The sequence below is a fragment of the Poecile atricapillus genome, chromosome 3 (assembly GCF_030490865.1).
Source record: "Poecile atricapillus isolate bPoeAtr1 chromosome 3, bPoeAtr1.hap1, whole genome shotgun sequence".
NCBI classification, from domain to species: domain Eukaryota; kingdom Metazoa; phylum Chordata; class Aves; order Passeriformes; family Paridae; genus Poecile; species Poecile atricapillus.
The window spans coordinates 111,396,503-111,416,010 of NC_081251.1; the positions used below are offsets into that span (position 1 = coordinate 111,396,503).

At 39.6% G+C, this 19,508-nt stretch overlaps 1 protein-coding gene across 4 annotated transcripts in view; it reads right to left on the bottom strand.

Annotated features, from left to right (window-relative positions):
* SLX4IP (SLX4 interacting protein) overlaps nucleotides 1–19,508 on the bottom strand; it is an 83,305-nt gene that overhangs the window by 8,588 nt on the left and 55,209 nt on the right. For 3 of the 4 annotated variants that reach the window (XM_058833878.1, XM_058833880.1, XM_058833877.1), the window contains 5 exons: nucleotides 19,183–19,271; nucleotides 6,573–6,682; nucleotides 2,271–5,101; nucleotides 1,738–1,836; nucleotides 112–267 (listed from right to left, as the gene is read on the bottom strand). In XM_058833878.1, the coding sequence (XP_058689861.1) occupies nucleotides 4,267–5,101; nucleotides 6,573–6,682; nucleotides 19,183–19,271 (1,034 nt within the window). In that variant the 3' untranslated portion in view covers nucleotides 112–267; nucleotides 1,738–1,836; nucleotides 2,271–4,266. The remainder of the gene's footprint in view (nucleotides 1–111; nucleotides 268–1,737; nucleotides 1,837–2,270; nucleotides 5,102–6,572; nucleotides 6,683–19,182; nucleotides 19,272–19,508) is intronic. The other variant, XM_058833879.1, reaches the window with a different exon arrangement.

Genomic DNA, 19,508 nt, shown 5'->3' on the forward strand with positions numbered 1-19,508 from the left:
TGGAAAGGACATACACTACCAGGTTTGATTTGAATTATCTGGGGGAAACAGGTGGACAAAAGGACTTGTGTGAGTTGATGAAAGAATTTGCTGCTGCCAGTTTGCTTTTACCTTGGAAGCAGTGCTTCCCTCAGTGCTGCCCAGCTGTCAGAATAAGCACTTCCAGCTCCCTCCAGGTTCAGCTGCCGTGCGCTTTGATATCGCTCTGATGAAAGGCTCCGCGCGCGGCCGTTCCCTCAGCCCACATCTTCTCCTTCACCCGGGTTACTGGAAGTGAGTTAATGTTTATTAAAGGAGAAAAAAGCACAAAGCAAAGAAGTGAGGAGTGCCTTTTATTAAAGCTAATTTCTGAGGCCAACCCACACTTCCCACTGCTGGCAAAAAGGCTCAGAGTTATTGCCTGTTTGCTGCAGCCTGTTTGAATACAGAGCCTTTCCCTGGGTCCTGATAAAGCCAAGGAGATAACCACTCATAGCATGCAATCTGAAAGAGTCTGTACTTCACATCTTTCTTATTCCAATTGCAAACAGAAAAATATTTCCTCCACTTTTTTTTTTTTTCTTTAGAAAGAAACCATTTTCCAGTCAAAAGCCAATGAGATGATGATGTAAAATGCCAATTAAAACTCATCCAATGCAATCCACATGCTGAGCAGTGAGAGAGAAGGAAGTTCACACTGACCAAAGAAACACCTTCAGAAGCTATTTAACACTTCACTTAGTTAAAACCTTCTGGTGGAAGGGAGGTCTGAACCAGCACAAAGCTTAGTGCCCACAAGATCTTGGGATACTTAAAACCTTCCTACTGCCCAACACTGGGCAAGGGAGATTTCACATGAGCTGCTTCCTCCCTATAAATGATTATGTAAAAGGCTGGTCTAGCTTTTGATATGTGTTTAACCATAAAAGTCCACTAAACAAATATTTTTAAGTGCTTTGATGTAAAGAATAATGGAAACGATCATCTGCACACATTAGAAAGTGTTTCACTAGGAAATAACTGTTTCATTATCAGCAAATAGCACAGACCAAATGAACCAGATGATTCATTAAAAATAATAACATTACTATTGTTAATAAAAGCTGGCTGGTTTAGGATAAAAAATGAACCAGAGGTATTGTTTCTGTGCTTCAATGGTAGTCTCAGAAGAGAACAGAGCCTTAAATATTTATTACTTTTACAGAAAGGTATGCTATTGCTGCTCAGAAGCAATTTGGTATAGAAAGCCAAGACTTGCAAACTGCTAATTTTACTCCAGTTCAGTTTCCAGTTCCCCATTTTTTCCCCTAAACCTGATTTAGGAAATCTAATGTGGTTCTAGAGCATGTCAGACCACACCTCTGCCAGTCCTCTGGGTGCAGGTGGATGTGTGATAAAGAAAAAAGCAAAGTCTGAGGAGATGACCCTGGGCTTGAAGTAGAGAGAGGAGAGACACGGACACAGCCTCATGTCCCAGCACCCCCAAAGCACCACAGGTTTGCAAAAGAGAAGCTGGTATAAAAGTCCTGCTGCACAGATAAAAGCAAGCACAGTTTTGGGCAGCAACACCATCTAAAATCCAGAAATGACTGTGAATTCAAAGACTTTTCCCTAAATAGCTGCATTTCTGAGAGGACCCAAGACACAACTTCTGATAGCAATGAAGCTCAAAAATACAAAGCTCCAAAGAGCCTAGAAATTATCAAGACAGTAAGGACAAAAGGAATGATGCCACTGTGCACTTGTGAGAAAGCCCACCTGTCTTGTTCTGACTCTCCATCCTCTAACACCCTCAATCCCCTTAAATCTCTCACTGTTGCACGACCACTGCTTTGAAAAAGAGATGTTCCCAGGCATCTAAGAGATGAAAACAACATTTTAAGTAACATAACAAAATATCCTAAAGGAAAAATCAAGTGTTCTTAGCTACACAGACAATGGTTTAATCTACCTAAGCCCCTTCTAAATGTTTAACCTTCATTTGAAAGGGTGCAGGCAGGTATGTTATTCAGTTAAGATTAAAACTAAATTGTAATTATAATATATATATATATACATAATAACAGTATGGGATGATAAAAACTGTATGTGGTTGCCCTCTGGTTTCTGATACTTGAATTATGTATGCTGACTTTAATATAAACTATCAAATTATTCTAACTACTCTCCTTTTTCTGATAAATGCTTAATTAAATATCTGTATACCTCTTTCAAGTCCATCAGAAAGGTGCTTTTTACTCCCTTCCTAGCCCAGTATCTCCAGTGTATGAAAAAGACAACAGTGAACATACCTTAGGCTTTTCTTCCTCCAAACCAGGTTATTTGCAGCCTTGATTTTACTGGGAAAGACCTTTTAGCAGAGCCTGGAGCTGGGTAAGGATTTGCAACCTGACTGCAAAGCACTGAGAAACATCACCCAAACAGCTGAAAGAAAAAAGAGAACATGTTCTCCAGACACATGCAGAATCTTCTTCATTTGCAGCAAGAGCAGAAATTATTTCCAGCAGGAGGAAGCTCTACAATCAGCAGTGTTCTGCTGTCAGCTGCAGAGCTGCTAACTCTCATCAGGACCTGGGTTACACCACCAACTCTAATGCTCCTGGATGTGAATCATCTCCTTAACCGCAATGAGGAGATCCACAGTCGTAGGTAAATGTCACTGAGATTTTTCTAAATTACTTCACATAAAATCACAGAGCTCAGAATATGCTAAGCTGCAAGGGACTCACAGGGATCATCAATGTCCAGCTCCTGGCCCTGCACAGGACACCCCAACAATCCCACCATGTGCCTAAGAGCATTGTGCAAATGCTTCTTTAGTGCAGTGGTCACTTCCATGGGGAGCCTGTTCATTGCCCAACCACATTCTGGGAGAAAAACCTATTCCTGATATCCAACCTAAACCTGCCCTGACACAACTTCAGGCCATTCCTCAGGTCCTGTCAGTGGCTCCCAGGGAGAAGAGGTCAGTGTCTTCCCCTCCCGCTCCCCTCACAAGGAAAGAGTAGCTGCAATGAGGTCTCCCCTCAGTCTCCTCTTTTCCAGGCTGAACAGACCCAGTGCCTTCAGCCACTCCTCACATGGCTTCCCCTCAAAAACCTTCACCATCCTCATGCACTCCTCTGGATGTTCTCTAATACCTTTCTTTTTTTAAATTCTAGTGCCCAGAACTGTCCCCACCCTCGAGGAGAGGCTGGCCCAGGTGAGAGCAGAGTGGGGGACAATCCCCTCCTGTGGCAGGCTGGCGATGCTGGCTCTCCTGCCCGCCAGGGCACTGCTGATTCCATGTCTGTGGTCCCACTGATCTTAAGAACCATGAAAGAAAACGGCTTATAAATTTATTTTACACATTTAAAAAAGATAAGCATGGAATAAAAAAGGTACATTTCCTTAGCTCATTAGCATTAAATTTAAGAAGCAGTATATACAAGCACTGTGAAATTAAAATTTATCTTAAAATAAGATTTAATTCTGGTATTACTGCCACATGAAAACCAGTGTGTTGCCCTTGCATGCAAGCAAGGCCTGATTTTGAAACACATATCCATGAAGATGTGTATACATGTTTATACAGGAACTTCACCCAGGAACAATGTTTGCACATCCAGGTGTAAATATATACATCTAAATATTTAAAAACAACCTTCATTTTTCCCCAAGACTGAATGCATGATGACTCGTATTCACAACATGGGCCAGAATTAAATGTTCATATCAAAACTACACAACCAGAAATAATAGTTATTTTGAAACTTCTCTGAAAAAGGGGGCCTCAAATCACCAGCTAGTAATCCTGGTTAAAGAGTTATTTGAAATAAACTTAATTTGCTTTATTGTTGTAAAGATCACGTGAGTAAACCATGAACTTTCTAATATAGAGAAAGGGTTAATTATCACTAAAATAAACTACATGTTCAGAAACAAACAAGATACCAAATAACTGCAGCTGCCAACAGATCACACAAGGGGTTTAAACTTCTGCTGTCACCAGCTGATACGACTTTTTACTAGCTCTGAATATGTATTAATCTAAAATTTTGCTTAGTAAATATCATTTTGTAAGAGATTTTTCTTTCTATAAATATGATGCTGACTTGTGCAATAATAATGACTAATTATTAAAGACTTAAAAGAATGACCTTTATCACAGTACCAAATGACTAAGATTAAATAAATTTTCTTAAAATGTGTTCTCTAATTTTGATTTTGTATTTTTATTATTTTTCATCATTTTAAATTGCTTCCTACTCTTTGCTTAAGCACAACCTTGGCTGATCACCCATGCTATTAAGGCAGTATTTCAGATTTTGACTTCTTCAGTCTTCGCAGTTTTAACTTCCCGAGACCATTTTCCACTTCTTTTTTTCTTTTTTGGGAAAGCTTCTCTGAAGACATGGGGTGCATTTCTACACACGAAGCTGGCACTGCAGGCAGCTCTTCAGTGGCTGTGCTTGGCTCATCTTGGCTTGTCTGCACTCCACTGTTGCTCACAAAAAGAGACCAGGAAGGGTTTTTTCTCAAAGTCAATGATTTCTTGTCAACCACAGTCTTTGTCATGTCTTGCTTTGAAAACAACCTGGAATTAAGAGGTGTCTTCTCCTCCAGGAATGGACCCAAACAATTATCATCACGCTTATTCATTTCTGTATTGATAGAAGCTAAAGGAGTCCCTTCAGAGGACACTTTTGTGAAATGCTCCAACTTTTCCTCTGAACCACAGGTCTTCAGCTGAGCCTGTGTTTTGGTCACTCTCTGACTTTGTTTTGGAGCTGGCAGTGCTGACTCAGAGCTGCAAGGAGGGTTCTCACTTAGAAGACTCGCCTCCAACCACTCCAGAGGGTGAGGTTTTTGCTGGCTGCGAACATCATCTGGCTGTCTCCGATTAACATCATTTCTCTGCTCTAATACAGGAAGCTCCAAGCTGCTCTCAGCTGTGTTTGTGCAGTCCTTCAGCAGGCCTGGACTCCTACGTTTCACATCAGACCGAGCACTGAGAAAAGTCTGACAGTCGTTCTTTCTGTTCTCTGTCTGCGAGTCTGCCGAGCCAAGATACACTTTCTTGGAGTCCTTGCTGATTTGAGGTTTGCTTGCACTACTTCTCCTTGGTTTTGTCCTCTTCACACTGCAATAAAAAGGAATTTTGATTTTTAAATTAAAAAAGAACCTTTACTGACTCCATTTACTGTTTTTCCAACTCTGAAACACCACTTGGGCCACCCTCTTTCTGAACATGGAAAAAATCCCTGTATATCATCTTGACAAGCAGCAATGTTAGTCTAGTGTGGATAATATCAAGTGTTATCCATCTGATTTTCCACTGTGCAAGGGGAGAACCCTATTTATTAATGACTAAGCCACGAAGGAGTGAATTCACACTCTTTTCCAAGAGGCAAAACTGGATTCATTACAGATGTTAAAGGTCAACAGAGCAGAAGTATATTGAATTCCTTTCTGAACTGGTTAGATAAAATAGCATTTCCTAAGTGCCTAAATGATTGCAAACCATTCCCATATATCCACATGCATAATGCATATCTACAGGACAGAGGGGGCAGGCGGGGAGAGGCAGTGAGTGCGTCTCTGTGTGAGAGCTCCTAATCTCTATTTTAGAAAGTTCCTCTGGAATTTTTCCCAGGACATTTCAAAGCATTGCTTTAAGTTAACCACTACTCATTTAGTATCAAGCCCATTCATCTGGCAAGGACTTAGGTAATGCAAGTAGATGATATTCTAAAAGGAATTACACAGGAAAATGGGATCACAAGGGACCTGATGGAGTGTCAGTACATAAACACTCCTCAGCAGTGCCTTTACCTATGGATCTGGATTTCACACAGCCCATAAGATGAACTTTATGCCCAAGTCCTGAAACTTCATTTTCAGTCTAAATATGTTACCAGAGACGGCCCCAAGCTGAGACCACTTTTGCTGCCCCGCTGTGGCCAAGCAGCTCCCAGGACAGCACACCTAACTCTTCTCAAAGAGGGCTCATCCAAAACAGGTAGAGCTGGAACACCTCCAAAACTAATCTCATTTCTAAAGACAACACAGATGATACAACAGTGGCAAAAAGAAAAGTTGCCAGGGCTCACAGCAAATCCCTGATTTCACAGGTGATTTGGGGCTGCTGGCAGCTCACACAAGTTGGGATGGTCCTGGTACCACATGGAGCAGTGACAAGTTCAGCTGATCAGCTCATCCTCCCCATCCACTGCCAGGGATATTCTTTAATTGACTATTGATCCAGATTCTCAAATTGAACAAAAAATATATTTGTGAAGTGTTTTTCACCCGATTCAAGCATCACATATTTATTTTGGCTCAGAGCTTCATTCAAGGAAAAACAGCCTGTTTTGACTCTGCTGAGTGCTATGTGTGATATCTATGTGGGTTGTAATAGCTTTCTCCATGCTGTGAAAAACAACAATCATTTTATGTGCTTATCCACACTACAGCAGTAATCTTCCAGTAGTTTAAAACAATCTTTTGTAAAGTAGTTTATATTCTTTAACATTTTATTACATAAGCTAGATTCTACCAAACCAAATTTTACCAATTATAAATTCAAAAGCTTAGAAAGAATAGTGGCATACATTTTTCTCAGGATGTCTTGCTTAATTTGTTCACTCAGACTAAGCTTAAGCTTCTTGTTCTCAGCTGATTCAGTAAAATATTCAGACGTCCCATTGGAAAGTTCTTCTTTCTGCTCCAAAAGAAAATACAGTCTTAAAACATGACACATCAAGCTATGATTATTCAACAGAAAGCTCAATTTCTAATACTAAAATTTACAGCTGTTCTTTATTATTTTGATCTGAGCAGTCTAAAAGAAACAATTATTTTAAATCTTTTCATATTTGGGAGTCTAGTCAGTTCACTCCCCTTGACTCCCAAGCAACATATTTCGTATGCTAAAATACACCACAAACAAACAAGACTGCAATGTAAAGGACGTAGCTTTCCAAACCATCTGAGGAAACTGTTGGCAAATATTTGACATCTTTGTGGCTCAAACTGTGACAAATGCCAGGAATCTCTCTTGCAGACAGGAGCATGCTTGTCAGTTTTTTTTTCTGAAGAGACTGACTGGCGCAGTGGTCTATACACTTATTCTCAGAGGAATTCCCATAATTTTCCATACTTACAAAAAAACATACACAGTGTTATTTGCTCATTGAACAAGGCAAGGGTTAAAACTTTTAATTCTAACATTTCAACGTTTGCAGCTTGTAGTGGTTGGCTACTACAGGACAACAGGGGAATTCTTTCTGGTCTCAGCTAACAGCAGCACCATCCTTTTATATAATACGAGGTTGGGGCGAGCGGGAGGGAAGGAAAATGCTCTTTTTCTTCAAGCTGTGAGCACTTCCTTTCACAATGAAACAATCTCAATCAGAGAAGGGCCATTTGATGATTTCACCATTAACTACTGCATAATCCAAAAAAGTATTCTCTCTGAGGCTGTGGAGGAGAGGAAAAAGAAGTGAAGTCAAGAAGAGAAGAGGCTTTGTGCATCTCCTTGCCTTTGAGAGCACTTTTCTCCCTCAGCCTCTGTGATGCAGTCTCTGACAGGGGCTCCCCAAACGCAGGGAGTGCTGCTTTAGCTCATTCCTTGGTGAAGAGAGGGCACTGGAACCAGGTGGTGTGGAAGAAATGAGGGACACAGAGAAAGCCATAAGGCCAAAGTCTGGACATGACCCCTGCCAGGAACACCCCTCGGGAACCTGTCACTTAGGGGAGACTAAGCTCTGCCCATTTTTATTTCTGCTTTAAAGGACAGGGCACTGGGGGGGAGGGATGGACACCTCCATGCTCTTTCCAAAAGAAACAGCCAGTGAAAACAGCTTCCTATTTTGCAAGCAGAAGGAGCATAGGCAAAGAAGTAAAGCCATTTTGGCACTTAAAAAAACTACCATTGTCCTGAGCCTTCCTTCCAGAGACAAGCTACACAAATGTGTGCATTGAGCATTGCATGAAGATCTGCTCACTCATGATGCAACAAGTGTGCTAAAAGCAGGCAGAAAACACATGGAGCATGCATGCAATGTGATACTCAAAAATCAAGCTTAACTAGTTTAATCTGAGGGATTAATTGCTGCTTCTATTCTTGTTGGAGGTAGATTCCCCTAATTTGACTAAATATATTTTAATACTTTGTAAGCTATTAAAGACAGAAATGCTATTAAGATACTCGAGTGTTATGTTAATTTTAAGAGAAGGCAAAGACTGCAAAGTCTGTAGAAACTATTTTGATTTCCAGTAACAGTCATACAACTTGGAGGCTGAAGGGTCTTGCACAATCATCCTGCATCAAAGCAGCTGGAGAGTGCTTGTACTTGGCCAGAGAGCCAGAGCCCATCTGAGTTCCTGCTGAGTGGAAACGGGTAAGGTTAATTCTGTTAAATCTTCTTCAGTTCCCAACGCGCCGACCAGGCCAGGATCAGCAGCCCCCTGAGGCAACTCTTGTCACTGTGGTAGGCAATGCATGGAAAGGAGCCCTTGGTACAAAATCCAGGGGAGGACTGGGGATAATTCCTGTCCCCATGTACTCCCTACTGCAGATAAGGAATAAACCCCAGTTCTAACTCGCATCTGACTCCGGACCCTGCAGGACTGGGATGGTCCCACCAGGCTGTGAGGAGCAGACCCTACAGAGAGGCAAGGATGCCAAAGTCATGGCACTTGTGAGTTGAGTCAGGCTGGAGTTAATGGCCCCAAGTTGCAGGGCTAACACATTCCCTCACTGCACTGTCATCAACCTTTTGTTTTGTTTTCAAATAACTTATCACACAAAGCAGTGACAGAAAGGGTTAAGGCTTCAAAAAAAGTAAAAATCAAAATGATTTATATGTGAAACACTTCTGAACATGCCCTCTAAGTACAGTAGATTTTCCCCTTGGAACCACACCCTGTAAGTGCTGTATTTTGAGAGCTGAACAATTAACATAAGGCATATGAGTCAGGCTTTGAAAGACTCTGTGGGAACCAGGGAGCCTTTTGCTATTAGTAGTGATGTAAACTCCCTAAGGCTGGAATAAGTCCACAATAGAAGGCAAAGAGAGTCATAAATAACAACAGCGGGCACTCCATATACTACTAAGACACACAGCCATTATTGGTGATACTTCCTTTATTTTCTTTATTAGACTTAATCATTTTAGTTAATTAAAAAAAAAATAAAACACACTGGCTGTTTTGGGAATACTGTTTATTTCCTATGGGAACTTCAGGACTTGTTAAAGAAAGAAAAAAAGCTAATCTGCTCTCATCCTGTCTAGTAATCCCAGATTCCTTTTAGGCAGTGAAATAATTAAAGAAAAATATTCCAGGCATAAAAGGGAGGACAGCAGAAGCAGACATCATATAAACAATGACACCATGACAGAGAAAAACGTCAAAGCACCGCCAGACTTGCGACTCGACTCTGAAAGAGCTGCAGGGAGTGGGATTGCTGCTAACAAATTAAAACCACATTTCTTGGCAAATTGTTAAAGACAGACCATATTTACATTTGTATAGAGACTGGGTGGGCACAAAAGATTAAAATGCTTCTCTAGCCCTTGAACTGCCAAGTTCTATTAGAAATATGTGCTCTTAAAATCCCAGGGTAAGCTCAGTCCTTTTTGTCACAAAAACTGCAGGGAAGTGCCTGCAGAAGTGAAGCTTACAAAGTCTTACCAGCCTACCTGCTCACAACACTGGCCTCCCCAAACCTGATTTTAAGAAATTTAATATTTCTCCAACGAGATGTCTGGGGGAAGAAAAATCTCCATCAAAGCATACAGAGAAACATTAGAAATGTTGTTAGGTACAGAATATACTTCCTGTAATGTTTATAAATTGAAGATTCTCTTTTCTTTTTTTCCTATCTTACTCCCCTTACTACTCATTCAAGCTGAAAAAGAAACCCTCAAAACTGTAAAAGAGACGGTCACTGCCAGCTCCAGCTCTCTCCAGGACAGCTGAATTCAGCAGTACAGCATTAAATATCTCTTAAAGTACCCATGGATGGGCACTTGCAGGAACAGCTAATTACCCTGAAGCAGAGTGAAAGCTTTGGCCTTTCCAGTATGACAATGTACTCATACAAACACTCTTTTCTTTTTTTTTCTTCCAATCTAATAGTGGGTTGAAAGAAAATTTTCGAAGTGAACACTGCTGCCCGCCTTTCCTGCCTCTCAGGTGTCATGCTTTCTAGCTGTCTCTTACTCTTCTCAGTGTAACAAGCTTATGTACCAAGTAAGTAAGACTAAGAGATAATTAAATTTCATGTCTGGTTCCCAACCCCATAATAAAAAACACATTGTTTTTAAAATGAATTTATCAATGTGGCTCATCAAAAATACTTAATAGAATACATCAATGGGTTCAAGAAATCAATTTTTATATCATGGTGCCAAATGGGAAGGGACTATAAAGATAATAATATAGGCAAAGCTATGAACTAAAAGTATTATCCCAGGCACATACAATAAAATTAGTGAAATGAATAAGACAGAAACACTTATTTAGGGGAGCTTTATGTAAGCTTGCAATTGCATGATTTCTCTTACTGTCATCCTAAAATGTATCATGAGCTCAACCATCAAAAATAACCTTTAGGTTTCAGAGGTGTCCTAACAGATGACTGACAGATCAGAGAGGTCAGACAGGACTCCTTCCAATCTGATAAACAAAAAGGGCTCCTTAAAGCAAGTGAGGAGGCTTGTGAGGGAAGGATGAATCAGATATTACAATCTAACTGATAAAAAAGTGACAGAGACAGGACTTTGGGTCTCGTCTCCTGCCCTCTCCCAACCCACATGAAGGAAAAGCTTCCCACAGTTTCAAGATGCAAATTTTTTTGCATTTCCAATGTAGTGATGCATCAGTTCTGGCAGTTCTACTTATGAACTCCAACCACATCATAAAACACTTGCAGGAGTTTTCCAAGTACAGAAATGGATATTATTCTCAACGTGAAATACAGTTCCTTGATCGGATTTGTGGAATATTGCTCTATATTTTAAAGTTGACTGTCCTGCTCTATAAGTCAGTAAATTCCAGCAAAAAACATTAAGGATCATTCCACGTTACATTGGAATACTGGTGTTGCTTTTGAAAGAGGTAGTTTTAAGGAATGCTGGTGGTTTTCAAAAATACTCCAATTTCAATCTTGAAAAGAATGTAACAACCAGAGCTAACTGCATCTGCCCAGGAGGAGCAGAACTGTTCAACCTTCCCATGACCTAGCACACAAAGCAAAATCAAACTCCTGGATCAGTACAGTCTTCATTATCTACCACCAAAATTCCTTTGAATTTGATATCACAGATTTTCAGTTCTGCTCATCAGGAGATCCTATGGTCTGTACTATGTAGTCCAAGCACTGGCCCAATCTGTTACAAGGCCCTGTGATACACATTCCACTTTCTCAAAACATAAGGTGTGAACCCAAGTTTCTCACTCAATACATAAGTCTTGGCAATTACAAACATTCCAAAGGTCCCCCAGGCATCGCCAGATTAGCTTAAAGCATATGTCTTCTATGAGGAAAATGCCTCCTTCCTTTTGAAGTATTTGGTTCAGATTTTAACTGTACTCACATATAGGAGGAATCCCAGACTGCTCTGAGTGTGAGAAGTTCAGAGCACTCTAGATTTGCATTTGAACACCCACTAAAGAAGAGAAAACAGAAGAATTCCTGCTATAAATGGCAAAGAACAAATGAAATGTGTTCCCAAAACTTAGAGTTGCAGGGGAGCCTTTTTATAAATTCAGACCTATGTGTAACACAGAGAGAAAATGTCCCATCACACTTTCTAAAGGCACACAAGTGCTCCTGAAACAACTGATTTATTTACATACTGAGCAGCACGTGACACAGGCTGTGTGCATTTGCTTGAAGGCAAGAACTGCTAAAATTAATGTTAAGTAATTGAGCTATTAATTATTCTGATTTTATATACTGATGCTACAAGACTCAGATTCTATCTTCAGAAGTGTCCACTGATAAGAAATTGAGAAGTAGGCAACAGTTTTTCAACCAAAATAACTTCTCTCAATGACACTGAAGAAAAATCTAAAGCATATTAACGGTGAATTTTTACCTTTTTAAAGGAAATCAATGTCTTACAAGCATACATCTTCAGCCAGCCATTTCCATCAATTTTTATGTTCCTGACTCCAGTAATTATGGAAGAGGACATGCATGCAAGACACACATTTCATGCTTGAAAGAGATTTTTATAAAATAAAGGAACAGCAATTTTATGTGGCACCTGACCCCTTTCTTCAGCTTACAAATCTAGAGAGAATATCTGAAACAGGCCCTCCTGTATTCCTGTACTACAGCTTTTCACAGCCTGGCATGAGGATCCTCTATGTGCCTACCAAACCTCCCTGGGTATCAGGGCCAGCCAGTGCAGATGTCCCTCAACTTCAGCAACTCTGAAGCAAACTTTGCATTTTCCCTTACAGACATAGTGTGGGTTATAAGAGAGAATAATCCTTAGAGTACATGATGCATACAGTGTAATTCAGATGCTCAACACCTTGATAGACACGGGAAAAAAAACACATCAATTTTATGCTCTTTTGTTCTTTTTATGCGATTACAATATGCAGTAACACCTGGAGGAGATCTTGTAAAGAATAACTAATACTCTTGATCTCACTGGTTATACAAAACCAGAATATGTAAAACAAGAACTGCACAGCTCAGGAAATAATTATTGTTCAACAATTTTATGTTTTAGCTTGGTTTCCAAAACCAACACCAGTACACCCACCCCAAAAACTCCCAGGACTTCTGAGCCCACACTGGGGATCTGTCCCCCCAAATAATTTCAAATCATTACAGATTGTTCAAACATCCTGCCATGAACTTTATCATCATATATTTCAGTTTCCTGTTCAGTCAAGTTACGAACTTCCTATTAGTTCTAAGAGATTTCTGCTGAAGACTGAGGAACAGATTGCTCTTCAAAACAATTTTTAGAAGTCCTGTCAAATATCCTTTGCCCAACAGGAATATCAAGAATTATTATCAAAACCTTAAGTAAGTTAAACCTTTTCAAATCCCAGAGCCATAAAAATCTCACTGATGCACCACAGCTAAATTAAAGCTTTGCTTCCCTGCCAGCCTTCCCCTTGCCCCTCTACCAGGGGTGCCCATCCTCTCCAAGTCTGTGGAGGGGAAAGAGCAGAGAATCAGCTCAAATCCACATGAACCACCAGCATAAGCTGTGACAGCAACAGCGAGAGGGGAGAGGAAAATGAGGGAGGTGAAAGGATGATGACAGATGATAATATCTTAAATAACCACAAGGCTTTGACAAATGGGATCTTGTGAACACTGCTAAGTAGTTAGATTTAAATCAACTGGAGCACTCATAGAAGAAGCAACTACCAAAATGAGTAAAAGATTACTCAATTTGTCCCTACTTTTTGAGGATTGCTTCATGTGGAAATCATTTTACAACCTTAATCATTTATACTGCAGCTACAGGACCATCTATATTTCTGCTCTGCTTCACCTGATTTTGCATAATGAGATACACTTCTACTGAGGATGTATTCCACTTATTTGTTGGCTTTAAGTCAATAAATACTACTTTTTATTTTATTCCATATATTCCATTCTAATATTCTGCTTTTCAGATAAATAATGCTACAGAAAAAGGTTTTCCAATCAGTTCCTTGTAGCAATATCTTGGCCTTTTTCCAGTGATCACACAATTCATTCACTCAGCAGTTTGCACGAGCACAGCAATTACTCTTTTCAGTGAAAATACAGTGCATTTATCAACAGATGATTTTCACTTATAGCCCTAGTGCCTCTCTAACCAGTTCTGGGAGGCTTCTCTGAAATTCTCCCAAGCCTTCTCTAGTCTTGACTAATTGAAATAATTGTGTCAGTTTTCATTTCATCATTTGTCCACTTCTCTGGATAGTTAATGCAGCAGACAGCTGTGAGACTTTTGCCATGCAGAAAATAAATCAGTTTGTAAGCTATAAGAAGAAACTCTGACAAGTTCAGACAAATCTCACTGAGGCAATTCACAGCATCACCGCTCTCAGGTCTCCTCCCTCCCCTTTTGCAGGAGGTTCCTGCCCCACTCAGAGCTGGCAGAAAGGAGCACACACGCATGCCCCAGCAGCTGCTCCCACCAGCAATTCAGTGCAGGAGTCTAAAATCCAGGGAAGCTCGGTGTGCATGAATCCACAAGACCGTGATACACAGAAAGATGAGATGCAGGCACACAGCCTTTTTGGCAAACACTGCTGCAGGAGTGGTAATCTCCAAGGAGAAGAGGCAGACAGCCGGGACAAAAGGGAATACTGTAAAGCTGCTGTAGCTTTCTTTTTATGACCGAGTCAAAGACTTCAGGATCATTACTCTGGGATGCAGTTTCTCAGAGACAGCAGCCTAATGATTCAAGCTAATTTAAAGCTACCAACAATGAAAGAGAAATCTCACCCCTACCCAACACGTGGTCTGCCAAGGATCAACAGCAAAGGGATCTGGCTGGAAGTGAACCACACAAATAACAACAAAAAACCAAAACAAAACACCCCTTGTTTTCAGAGGGATCACTGAATGACCCCAGCACTGACAAACACTGAAGACAAGAATGCCCAGGGAAGTGAAGGCAGGAGGAGCACAGAACATGAAGGATGAGTAAAAAATAAAACCAAAAAAAAGTGACAGAAGCTTAGTGTCAAAAGTGAAACTCACCCAAGCAATTCTTTGCCTGTTCCCCTCATGTGGCATTTGGATAAAGTTCATTAGTCTGCAGTTTCCCCTCTCTACCTTTTTGAAGGAAATATGAACCCTGTTCATATTTACCAACTGCAGCTTAATGTTTTTCTCCTGTTTCCTATAATGACTGAAAAGAATTCAATACATTATCTAAAATCCCAGAAAACTAGATTTTATAAACATTAAAAAAGGATAGTGACATAAAAAAAAACCAGCAACCAAACAAATATTACAAGAAATGTGTCATTAACATGTTGTGGATGTTACTTTCAAACCCAGGTAAATCTCAGCTGCTCCTAAAGGTTGCTTTGGCTCCATTCATCCAAATCCTGGCTGTGTGCTCCTACAACATTTTTTTGCATCACAATTGGCCAGTGTGTGGGTACAGGATGAGTTGGTTCAGTGAACTGACATGATGGAAAACTAACCCTCCAATGAAAAACAGAGAAACTTAACAAATAAATAATTTTCTGCTAGATCAAGTCAATGAACTAATTCATTCTCAACTGAAGAATCACTTGGTCCATTGTAACCAGAAAGGAAAGGAATATGTAGCTGGATGTAGAGGGGATGTGGAGTGACCTTTTCAGTGGTAGCCCACCAGCACAGCAGTTTCACTGTAACATTTTATACACATATATAGATATACAGACATGCCAAGATTTGTACTTACAGTGTGAATTGTGCAATTCTATTTCACAGCATTTCCTTTTTCCCCTACCCAATCTGATATCACTTAACAATAAGTCTTTAAAGCATTTAAGATAACTAAATTCTGCATAAAGTCCTGTACTAATCTTTACAAATTGCTGCTATCTGAAGTTTTCATTCTACATTCCAATAGACACACTCTTCCAGTAGCATACACTCCAGTGGGACAGATCTGTTAATTACAGCTAAGTTTCATGTTTGCATGAAAGAACCAGCAGCCTCTTCCCAGCATAACCAAAACCCAAGCAAACTCTGCCACTAAGGCTCTTAAGAGTTTTAAGAATAAGAATTCTCTAATGCTCCTGAAGAGTATTACAATGACACAATTTATAAATCAGACATGTATGAAGAAGACTAAATAGTTTATTCCCTTGCTGGGGATTTAAAAAGCTCCAGGCACATATTTAGAACTTTTTTCTCCATGTATACCTGTGAGAGTTTGTTTTTTTTTGTTGGTTTGGTTTTTAAAGAGCAATATTCTGCTGGGAAAGAACCTTTATTTTTGTATATTATCCTCTGTAACTTAAGGCTCAGTGGAAATCCCGAGACCTTTTTAATCAAGACAGGATCTCCTACTCCCCACTTTCTTTTCTGATTTTACTCAAATAGTAATTTCAAATTTCCACTTCAACATCATCTTTAGCTTAACCTCCTACATGCTTGCCCTAGAAGTGCTTCCTCTCAAAGATTCTGGTATAAAGCTGATGTGGTTATCAATGAATACTCCATTGTTTGCACATTTTCAAATGCTCATAAGCCTTCCACCCATTTCCATTTCCACCATTTCTCCAGATAATCCATTTCCAATTTTCCATTTTAGCTCTCCACATGATAATAATCGAGAAAATGTCGTCACTGACAAAGATGACTAATCTCTCCAGAGGTCTTATATAATTCCTTGAGTTTCCTCTTTTGCCATGTTCTCAAATCTGTCTTCTTTTCAAGATAAAACTATTCAAGATTATAAACACAGTTTGATAAAACAGGAAACAATGGTTTTATGTTTAAACTTTGCATTAATCACTCAGCCTATTCTTCCATCTTTTCCTTAAGACTTCCCATTTGCTTATGTAATTTCAATAACTAGCTATATTGTTTCTTTACTAGAGATTTCCCTTCTTCCAGAATGCTTATTACTGCCTGCAGCCTGAGTTTTAAACACAACCACAGATACACCCATTTATAAGTATATCCTAGAAAATTACATATCGATAGATTTTCTTCTATTTTATTTCTGCTCCTTAGAGGTGCTCTCAAATATTTTATTAGTTTATGCTTAAAGCTAATTTCACAGAGACTGTCTAACCCACCCTAACCTTAGTCTTGCATGAAGCATCACAGAAGGATTAAAATTGGTTCTCCCAGAAACTGATGCTGAGGTTTGTGCTTGTGAATATCTCAAAAGCAATCTAATTATAATCTTTCCTAAGGTGCAGGACATAAAAACTTCATTTCACAGCTAGCTACATCCCTTGAAACCTGTGGTTTAAGCACAGCCTATTTCAGAGATACACAGAACAGCCTAAAAAGCAGTGAAAAGGCAAAGAATAAAGGGCTGAAGACAGGTGAAGGAAGAGATCTGTGGTGAGTGAAGGCAACGTGCACCAAGCTGACATAAAACTGGTTCCAGGTAATGGGAAAGGGGAACACTGAGCCCTATTTGTCTTGACAGAGCTCAGGAATGAAAGCTTGACCTAGACCATAAACCAGCATGAAAACAGTTTTAAGTAATACATAATCACTAAGTCTTGACAAAGTCAATCACAGTCACAGCAACACAGGAAAGTGACAAAGTTTCCATTAATGTACAGCTAACTGCTTTTGTAAAACACAAACAGGCCCTCAAATCCAAGGGTGTGAGCTGATTAAAGGTTTAAAAGAACTTGCATGCAACACTGTGGCATTATTCAAACCCAAACAACGTACAGAAGAAAACAAAACACAGCCTCATTTTCAGCCCATGACAGAATTTGCGGAGTGTATCAACAAAAAGGTCTTCTGGGTGGTCTTCTGTAGGGCAGAGTTTAGAATTCCAGCCTACTCATGGCTCAACTGCACGGAGAAAAGCAGACACACACAAAGTACAGATTCTTTGCCTTTCTTCTGGAGTGCCAAAAACTTGAAAAACTCTCACTGGCAATCAAACACTCCCCCAGTTTGGCAAAATACTCAACTGGAGTATATGACAAATCTGGTCCTAACGTGCTGTAGGAATCCCGGAACAACAAAGCAGTCTAGAGTGGACCCTTTGAGTGGTAAGAATGAAACAGATGCTCCAAAACATTTGCTGAGGGTCTGCTCCTATCTTGCCAAGTTCTTCAGACCAGGGAAGATGCTTAGGGAAAGCTTTCTCTTACTCCCTCCTACCAACACACTACAGTGACCATCCCAGCCGTGCACACCAACCTGTGTGCACAGGTCTGTGCACACACACTGCATCTGTAAGCAAAGCAAACTCCCAACACTTTATTATCAATTAGGTTATCAACTCACTAAGAGATATTTTCTTTATAAATATAAAAGTGTTTAAACTTGCCTTTTAAACAACAAGGAGTTTCCACAGATCAGGATCCAATTTTGAAATAGTAAAGCTGAAGTCCTTAACATCGAATTTTTAAATTTGCCTTCTCCTTCCCACACAAAATCACAAGAAAAACTAAAGAAAACTTCTCAACTCTTATTTTATGGAAAGATTAAAAATACCAAATGAGGGAATTGGATATCTCATAAGAGTTACTTAAGCAAGAAAAGAACCCCATAATTATTTCTCAGCCAAAATACAGAGATTGAATTTTCTACTTCAAGCAATAAGTAGTTTTCCAGACAATACTGAAAAAGTAATAAGTTTCAGAAGAGCAAAGTACTTCTAGAGCAGGAAGATCATTTTTTTCTGAGAGTGCAAAAAACATTTGCTTGATACTTTGACACTTAAGGGTATGTACCAAGCTAGTACATCAAGACACCAAGAAAATCTGCATTTAGCACTATGAATATGAACGCCCTGCCTGGTATTTAAAAAAAAAGGAGTTGAACGAGTAAAAGAAAACACGTTTTTTCAAGGGTCAAATACACTTTAATGCGTGTAAGATCAACTCCTAAAATCCACCCAGACCTCAGGGTGTAATTGTGACCCTCAGTGTGAGCCACAGAGCAGCACCTGGGCCTATGTGAGCACTCCTGAGACCATCAGCACTTAACTGCAGGATAAAATTCAGAAGCCTTTGACCCTGATGAAGCCTTCAGGATGAAATATTTAAGGAGAATTGCTTATGGTATTTAACCACACACCAGTGCCTTTTCCTCTATAAATGTTTGGGGATTTTTTTTTTCCCAGCAGGGCCAGCACTGGTCCGCTTGAGTGGCTGTGTAGAACAAGTGCTAAGAAAACATACAAGAAACCTGTGGACATTGAAAACAGCTACGTTATAATTTTGGAAAGTAAAAATGTTACAAGGATAAAATATAAAGGAAAAAAATCCTTAAATCAAGGTGCTAAAACCATACCCTTTCTAAACACATGGGTTTTTTCTCCAAGACCTATAAGGCTCAGAAAATGCTGAGCTTTCAAAATTCCCATTTTTGCCTGCCTTAGGCTCATTTCAGGATGCCCTTTTGAATATTTAGGCTCAACTGTTCACATGACTTTGATGACCGCAACAAATACTTGAATAACTATATCTATATATATAAACATCCACCTCATTTCTATTAAAAACCCTCAAAAATTTATAGAACAGTTTTGTACCTACCAATCCACCACTGTCACATGTCCAAGCACTTGGATCAAAGTCAAGTTTACTGACACACACGATAAACTTCTCTGGAAACACACGAAGGTCTACATAAAAAGAATTGAAAAGAGCATTAAAAAAATCATAACCACTTTCAAAACCACTCATAACAACAACATACATGTTATTTTAATACATAAAATGACTTATTTTTTTAATTGCACACTAACTCATTTCATGCACCCCTCTAGCTTCTTACTTACTCTCTTCAACATGCCACTCCTCCTTTGTTTTGTTTTTATAAAGCATTCCAAAAAATCAATAACTAGAATAAATTGAGTTCC